General features: G+C 38.6%; 1 protein-coding gene across 1 annotated transcript in view; it reads right to left on the bottom strand.

The window, feature by feature from the left end:
* Window positions 1–8,464, bottom strand: part of IBTK (inhibitor of Bruton tyrosine kinase) — a 45,322-nt gene that overhangs the window by 22,372 nt on the left and 14,486 nt on the right. The window contains exons 6-11 of the mRNA XM_044421453.1: window positions 7,756–7,934; window positions 6,586–7,194; window positions 5,726–5,812; window positions 4,810–4,892; window positions 4,682–4,719; window positions 717–813 (exon numbers count right to left, since the gene is read on the bottom strand). Of these exons, the coding sequence (XP_044277388.1) occupies window positions 717–813; window positions 4,682–4,719; window positions 4,810–4,892; window positions 5,726–5,812; window positions 6,586–7,194; window positions 7,756–7,934 (1,093 nt within the window). The remainder of the gene's footprint in view (window positions 1–716; window positions 814–4,681; window positions 4,720–4,809; window positions 4,893–5,725; window positions 5,813–6,585; window positions 7,195–7,755; window positions 7,935–8,464) is intronic.

An 8,464-nucleotide genomic window follows, 5' to 3' on the forward strand; every position in this document is an offset into this window, starting at 1 on the left:
CCTCTACCCTCCCATGTTGGTTTGATGGGGCAAAGACAGAATGCCACTTTCAATCTTCAGTCTTCCCCCACTATGTATTAGCCCTCAATTCTTACAATCTTGTCTGCATTTACAATGGACTTGCATACCATTATCCCATCCATGCATTTAAAATTCATTAAGCTGATTTTTAGCTATCAGTATTACTTTCCTATCCTTCCCCTTGTCCCTCTTAATCAAGTTTTTCTCAAGGCACCAGATTTCCATGCATGCTATACATAGAATGCAACACTGAAGAAGTCAACCTGCTTAAGCTCAAAAGACTTCAAGTACACCTTGCCAACTCAAGAACCAAAAACAGGCTGGGGGAGGAGGAGGAAGCTTCCACTTTTAAAATGGGCCACAATTTGCATACTTTTTTAAAGGCAGGGAAATATGTGTAATATACAGCCACAATTTGCGCAAATGGTTTCCACAAATTGTAGCTGTATTTGTGCAAATTGCAACTGTATTTTGCACAAAGTTCTTTGCCTTTAAAAACTATGCAAATCCTGGCCCACTTTAAAGGCAGAAGACTGCATGCAGGCTCAAACTGCATCAGAGCAAGTTGGTACCAGCACTGAGAAGATAGTCTGAAATCCACCAGATTCTGACATGTACATGTGGATCCTTTGTATATCTATATCTCTAGCTATACATTCCTAGTCTGTGAATGTTGGAGATGTTAGTGCCCTCACCTTTTATTGTAACAGCTTCATCTGTGTAAATATAATCCAAGATGACCTGAAGGATATCAGAGGGGAACGGCATTTCCAGAGCTGCGCAACATGATGCCTAAACAAAAGCAAGTTTAAACAAACATTCAAGTATGAGCTTACTTTAAGATTTAGTGATTTTTCAAAAATAGTCTATGACACTACTAACACTCTGTTTAACCCACCCTCTCTCTTTCACAGTGTGTGTGTGTGCTTGCACGTGCATGTGCCTATCCACAAACTTCTTTAACTCAAGAGGTCAAGCAGCTCTCAACTGCAGATAAAGAAGGCTTTACTGAAGATCATACCTGATACAGAGGATCTTTTCTAAATTTCTGATAGTGGAGGAGGGGGAGTTGTTTTTTTTCCGGTAGGCGCGCACTCGCTGCTGCCTCACAGGGCTGGGAGGGGGGGAGGGGGTGGCTCACTAGATCAGAGATGGCCTCTGAGTGAGCAAGCCACCACCGCGCATGCCTGATGCCGCCTCGCGTGCGCCCGACAGCACCTCACTGGCCCACACATGTAGAAGCAGCCTTTCAACAGGCCTCCTATTGAAAAAGTTTGAGGACCCCTGCTCAAGAACCTTGTCCAGCAAATGAAATTTTCAGCTAGCCCAAAGTTACTAAGGGCTTCCAGGATGAGGGATGATTTTTTCAGAAGTGCTCTCACCACCTCTTACAAGGGGCATGGGATACTCGCTCTCGAAAGAAGGCATAAATTAGCTCCAAGGCCCAGGCAGTTACCCTTACAGGTTTCTATAAGCCAGGAGGAGCAAGCATCCAGAACAGAAGTGAACCTGTTCAATACCTTGTCGGCATCTGCAACTGAAACTTGCCCAATAAAACTGGACCTAACTGTGAGTTGGGTACCTCACCTGATTCAACTGCTATAACTCTGGAGTATAAATCCCAGCAGATTTATTTATAGCCCACCTTTCAAGGCAGCATACATAGTTCTCCTCCATTTCTCAGTCACAACAAGAATCCTGTGAGGTAGGTTGGCCTGAAAGTCTATGACTCGCCCAAAGCCCCCTAATTAGTGGCATGGCTAAGTGGGGGCTAGAACCCAGATCTCCTGAGTCTCAGTCCTGCCCTCCTAACCACTACACCAAATGATAAGGGACTTTTTCTAGAAGTGTCCAGCAAATATTTGAGGAAGGCCTTAGATGGGTCTAACTTGTCCTTCAGGTTAAAAAACAAGCATGCAACAGAGAAGGCACTCAGAAGGGATTATGTCAACCACCCAGGTCACCTCTGCATTTCATAGCTTGACCAGAGATTTGACAGAAGAACCTGCCATATTAACTAGAAAAGTTGCCCAGAGTCCTCTAGAAACTCTCTGAAATTATTTAATCCTCAGGGTAGACCTTCTTAGGTGCAGTGGAAATTAAGCTTTTATGCAGTTAGGAATATGGTCTTTAATAAGGAACAAAGTTGTTTGCTAAAAGAAACATGTAAGAAAACAAGATAAACACAACGTTGAGATGATTACCATTTCCTTTCAGTCTCCATGACCTTAGACTAATCATTTTTATGGCCAGTTACTTGACTAGTCAGAAGCATTTATTGAGGCCTGCATATATTAACTATATATACAACAGTAGGACATAACAGAACAAATCCATAGATGACTACATAATTGTGGCATGTGTCCTATCTAGCTCCTCTCACACTACACCTATAACATCAAAAGTTCCATTAAAAAAAAAAAAAAGATCAGATCATTGCCACATGGGACTAGGTGGGATAAGCAGTATTGCCTCTGAGATCATTCTTTTAAATCACATCTGTTCTCTTGCTTTAGTTCTGCCTTTGTTTCTGTGGTCTCATTAGTCATCCATTGGAGCACAAATTTCCTATGATTCCAGCGATAAAAGGTGGTATATTGTGACAGATGTATTCATTGTCTGATTCAATTCACAGTCTGTTTCTGATTATGATGTGACATGTGCACTGATGTGTGCAAGACACATCATTCATGTTGCTGCATTTGTGTTCTTTGGATAATGCAGGAGAATGGACGAAACAGGGTGTCACCATGCGAACATCGATGGTGTCCGGTTGAAATATCTCGTTATATTCCAACAAGTGTTCAGGCGGATCAAGATGTGTTCCTAACAGCTTATGACCAGCTTCCAGGGCTTCATAATCAGCAACAGGTGAACATCTGCTTCAAAGCATTGATTCAAGAACTCAACAAGAGAGCCAACTCCTCATTACTGGCAGTATTAACATTTCCCCCGTCAGAGGCATATTGCTGGTGTTCCCTGTGTCTCTTATGCTTTGTTACCAACTGAGTTACTTCCAGTGACCCTGGCTGTGCAAGAGTTCCACGTTTCAATAACTTGACTCACCCACCAGTGTTCTTTCAATGCCAAAAGCTTCAATTTTACCTACACTCCCTGCTTCTCTGTATTGAGGATGGTGTACCCACTTCCTTGCAGCTGCTTCTGGTACATTCTGGCTACATACATCAGCCAGAAAGGACAAAAGTGCTTATCTTCATCAAGGGAACAGAAAATTAAATGAAGCTGCTACCCACCTACACAGACACTGCATCTGCACATGATTTGCACATCATTCATTCTGCTCTTATTGTTAGAAATAAACTAAATCATGCTGTGAAGTTATATAAAAGTAGTATATCAGAAGTGCAGCAATTCTGAACACTCTACACACAATACATCTTGAAAGATGCGCTCTCTGTGAGGTACCCTGTATATAAAGAATGCCATTCAATACAAAAAGGAAAGCAACATATGGGATGTTTGCATCTTGAATGAGTAAATCATTGCAGAATGTTGAGCGTTAAATAGCAGTACCATTAGTGTTAGACAAGCCTTAAGTTACTGCTATTTTAACATTAGGTACTGTTAGACAGGACTTCTTTCTATTCCAACCTACCTGGAGGTGATTATATGGGCTCCTGCTCCGAAAGCCATATACCTTTCTCATCTTTGCTTATAAATTCCATTCCTACACATGTTAACTAGTTATATTATCAGCACCACCACCAGCATCACAGGCAGCCCCTGAGCTACAAAGCTCCAAGTTACAAATAACCTGTACTTACGAATGAACATATAGCCTATTAATTTGTAAAAAACTGCTGCAGGAAATCACCATCATGGGGACAGAGGAAGCAGAAGGGGAGAGGAGGAAAGTCGCCAAAGCATGCCTTTCTGCCCCACCCATCCAGCGAAGGAAATCCCTCCAGCATTTCCTTGCTACAAAGACAAGGTACTAGTGAGTTTTGGGGTACAGACGGGACTTAGAAATATGCATGGTTTCTCTACTTGCTTAGGCATCCTGCACTCTAAGTCCCACAAATGTGGAAGCTGAGTACACATGATCCAACTTACATACTAATTTAACTTAAAAGATGATTTTCCATTTTCTCAGGAACAGAATTCATTCGTACCTCAGGAACTAGCCTGTATTAGGAAGTCAGTACTCTTCCGACACTAATTTTTCCCCACTAGCCTTGAATTGTTTTATTAGCAGTTCCTGCTTATTTTAAACTAATGTTACTGTTATTTAAGTGGCAAGACCTTTTTAATGTTATGATCAAACATAACTGAAACATAACCTGAAAAAATAGCTATCTATAAACATGTAACTTCTGCAATGCAAACTGCTATCTCAGGCAGTATGAAAGCCCTGTGTGCGCACTTGATTTGCGCATCACTTGTACATTCACTACTCAGTCATTGCACTGTCATGTGTGAACTACAGTAACCCTATGCGCTCCCTGCACACTGCTCTAGGCTGGTATCCATTTTCATTCACTGCTGGATGGTTTTCATATTATTACATAGGTACAAATGTATTTTTTTACAAACCATTATTAGCAAGTTCTATCTGATGGATAATTATTTTCTCTATGCACCCAGAGAAAAAACTTTTGCATGAATTAAAGAAAAAGGGCAAGATGTATATACACTGTACCTCAATCCAGGAGCTGCTCAACATGCTGTGAAAGTAGTCTGAAAAAAAAGAGAGACTTCATTTTGACATGCATTAAATAGACACATAACTGGTAAGAAAGTACCCAAATTACCTTACATTGTACCTACCAAGTCTTGCACAGAGAACACATTTGTGGCAAGGGAATTCCTTTCCATCTATAGACTTCATGGTCACATCACAGAGGAAAGAACTAAAACAACAACTTAGTGTAAGAAGATTAATTGGTAAATACTAAATTAATAGCAGTCAGTAGTTTCCTCCTCACTAAGCGTAACTTTATTTATTTATTTATTTCCATTTCTATGCCACCTCATAACCTGAAGGTTAACATGCAGGCAAAAACTAAAAACAAATCAACAAACACCTCTTATCTTACTGCAGAACAGAGCATAGTTCATCATTTTACAAAGACAACCCAAACAAGCTACTGAAATAAGCTCACAGACAAGGTGCATAAAAAAAAAAATAATCTGTACTTATGACTATAGTTTTACATCAAGAGGTGTTAGTCACCATAAAGAGGGATGTATCTCTGCTACTCAGAGTATCTACCACTGAGTAAGATATGTAGGAAAAACTGCATATCGACGAACTAGAGGTGCTGAAAAGTGGAAGCAGGAGGAAGGCAGAGTTGGAGGAAAATGGCAGCGAACTACAAAGAAAATGACTGTCTGTGCATATAATCTCCATCTCAGAATTTTATGAAAAGCACAGAGCACAAAAGACAAAGATGCATTACTAAATTATGTCCTCCATTGTGCTAGACTGGTAATGTTGTATTCATGTTAAAGATTGCACATAAGTTTTGTCACAACCCACTCTATAAACACTTTATACCAGAAGATAACATATCCAAGCAAACTCTTCCTCCTCTAGGAGAAATAGAAGGCTGGACTGAAGACACATGCCAGCCAAAAGTTTCTCTTCTCTCATAATTCTTCACAAAATTATATCTGACTAGACACTTGTACATTTATTTTGTAATCCCAACTTCTCCTCTCCTGAAATAATTTTGAAACTTGCCATTTTTTCTGGTTTAACTTTGGTTTGTTACCATTTTTTCGGCTGACAACATTAATTCTTCCATTTTCTATTCTGACACCATCTAGCCTGCAAGGAAAATAAAATAAAATCCATGCTGCATAGAGAAATTCATAGTAACAACAGTTTGTTCAAAAATAATGGACTATTTCTATGAATTATAAATAATTAATAGAAAGCCACAGAAGAATGATGGATTACCAATTAATTAGCATTATTCAATTACAGTATTTCAATACATTCCATTGATCCAGCACATATGAGCAAACATTTACTCATAATTTCTAGAATTAAGAAAATGTCCTTAGAGGTTTAACTGTCTTCAAAGATGCTACTTGTGATACTAGTAAAAACTTTACTGAGGTCTCCTGGGACCACAGCACCACACAGAATTGGAACTAGAGTTTCCAAATGTTCAACGCCTGATAAAAAAGTACCACTGATAATTTGTTATGATTTTGTTGCAGTAATCTTGGGCTGCATAGTATATGAGGAAGAATTCAACAGCTATTTTTAAACTGCAAACAAAGGTCACCAGTTCTGGTGCTCCACACTACTGATTTTATTTCTAAAGCAAATATTCATAAATTGCTTCAAACACTGAGGATAAATTGTGCCCCAGACCTGCCTTTAAAAAATAAACTTGTGACAATGTAACGTTACCACAATTCCATGTGGCAGTAAACTCCTCAGGAATTGGTAAACCACATACTTGCTAATATACTTTCTGAAGGAAGCATCCTTCCTTCAGGAGCTTTGTAGCATGGATACATGTGCTTAACCTGAGGATTAAGTTTTTAGAACAATAATGCATAAACATGTATGCATGAATGATCACATACCTTGAACTTAAACTGCCAAGTCCAAATTTCTTAGCAGCTATTTGCAACATTTTTATGAGATTCACTTCTTCTCCAGTGCCCTTGCATTTTTTAGAAGTGGATTTTGGTTTACTCTTCTGTTTTTCATTTACCATATGAGCTTGGTTACTTCTGTAAACCTCAAATGCAGATTTACTGCTAACATCTCCATGAACGGTTATTTTATTCAAGTTTGTAATCAAGTTGTCTTCATTGTCTTCCATTTTTTCTTTATATATCATTTTGGGCCTATGACCATGAATCAGCAAATCACATGAATCTGTGTACATGTATTGCAGAAGGTACATGAACAAGTCTGGATGAAGTTTTTCTATCACATACAGATCACAACCAACATCATCTTCATCTTTACGGTAAAGGTCAGAAGGATCTAGCCAACTCTGATCTGACACAAAAAGCTTCCGGAAAAAATCAGAGCGCATTGCCAAAATATACTTATGCACAGCAAAAGTCCTGGCGCCAACCCGAAACGTCACATCATGGATGATATCCATAACTTCTGCTTCTCCCAACAATTTGCCAAAATCCTCATGAAAACTAGATGCTGACACACTCGGAATCTCATATAAACTGAAAGATAGAATTATATCAGTATTTCTTCAAAAGATCATTTTCATTTAATGCTATTAAAATCTCCATGCTTAATATAAGAAAAACAAAAACCCAGCCTCTTAAGTCATTTTACCCTCCTGCCAAACAAGAAACCGTTGAAGGAATATATCATTACCTTTGGGTTACAATTGCAAGCTAGGAAAGTATACAACACCAACACCATGGGCACACACAGACATACTCCCACACCTTAGAAAATAAGGGTTTGCAGGAACCTCTGAAGTGTTGAGTCCTAACATGGATAATGACTCCACTACCAGCAACATTTTCCCAATTTTGGATTTTGTGCACTATATATCCTTGTATTTGCAAAAAGGCCAGTCGAGGCATTTCACCCCTCTTATTAATAAAATAAGATTGTCATCATCATCTCAGATGCAAAACATTAGCAGCAGTGGAAGTTGATTCATGTGACAAAAGGCACAGATTTTGTCAGGAACAATTCTGTATTTGTTAGTTCTGTTAGTTCCAGGTAAGTATGTTCCATAAAATGAATGTTGTTAAGTACTTGAACGATACCTTGTTTTAGGATCTGACTGTAAAACAGCAAAGTTACATCCATTATGGTCTGATGTAACACTGACTGCCCTGTGAACAAATGCAAGCTTCTCAAGTCGTATTCGTTCATATACATTATTCGTTTCATAAGATGAATCATCATTTGAGGGATTTTGAAGGTTTGTCACAATCTCTGTTAAAAATGAAAAAAGTTAAGGTAATTAGACAATCAGCTGAGAAAACAAAAGAAAAATCATGTTACTGGAATCATGCCATGAATTCCAATAATGTTGAAAAAATAAAGTACATATTTCTTCATGTACATATTTACCGAAGGCTGCTCATACACAATGTTTTTTTGAAAAATCACAAACGCAGCCCTCCTGGATTAGACCAATTCTCTCTATGGACGAAGAAGTATAAAAGAACAATATTAAGTCGCAGCATAAATATACATTTTGCAATGAATGCATGAACTGTGCAAGTCAATGAGACAAATATCTACTCTGCAGAAGTTAAATATAATGCTTCCAAGGTTCAGGCACACATAGGGACAAAATCATCTTAAGTTCTCAGGATGGAATTTTATTTTCCATAAAGAATTTCAAGATGTTTTGTTTATTCAAATGCTTGGTACAAATCCACAGAACATACTAATCTCAAACTTTAATAGTCTCTAAGTTAAGGGAGGAAATTGGTTTACGCTTCCTTTAGCTGAAGCTCCAGGAAT

This window comes from Varanus komodoensis, unplaced genomic scaffold (genome assembly GCF_004798865.1).
Source record: "Varanus komodoensis strain SLA01 unplaced genomic scaffold, ASM479886v1 scaffold12, whole genome shotgun sequence".
NCBI lineage: Eukaryota > Metazoa > Chordata > Lepidosauria > Squamata > Varanidae > Varanus > Varanus komodoensis.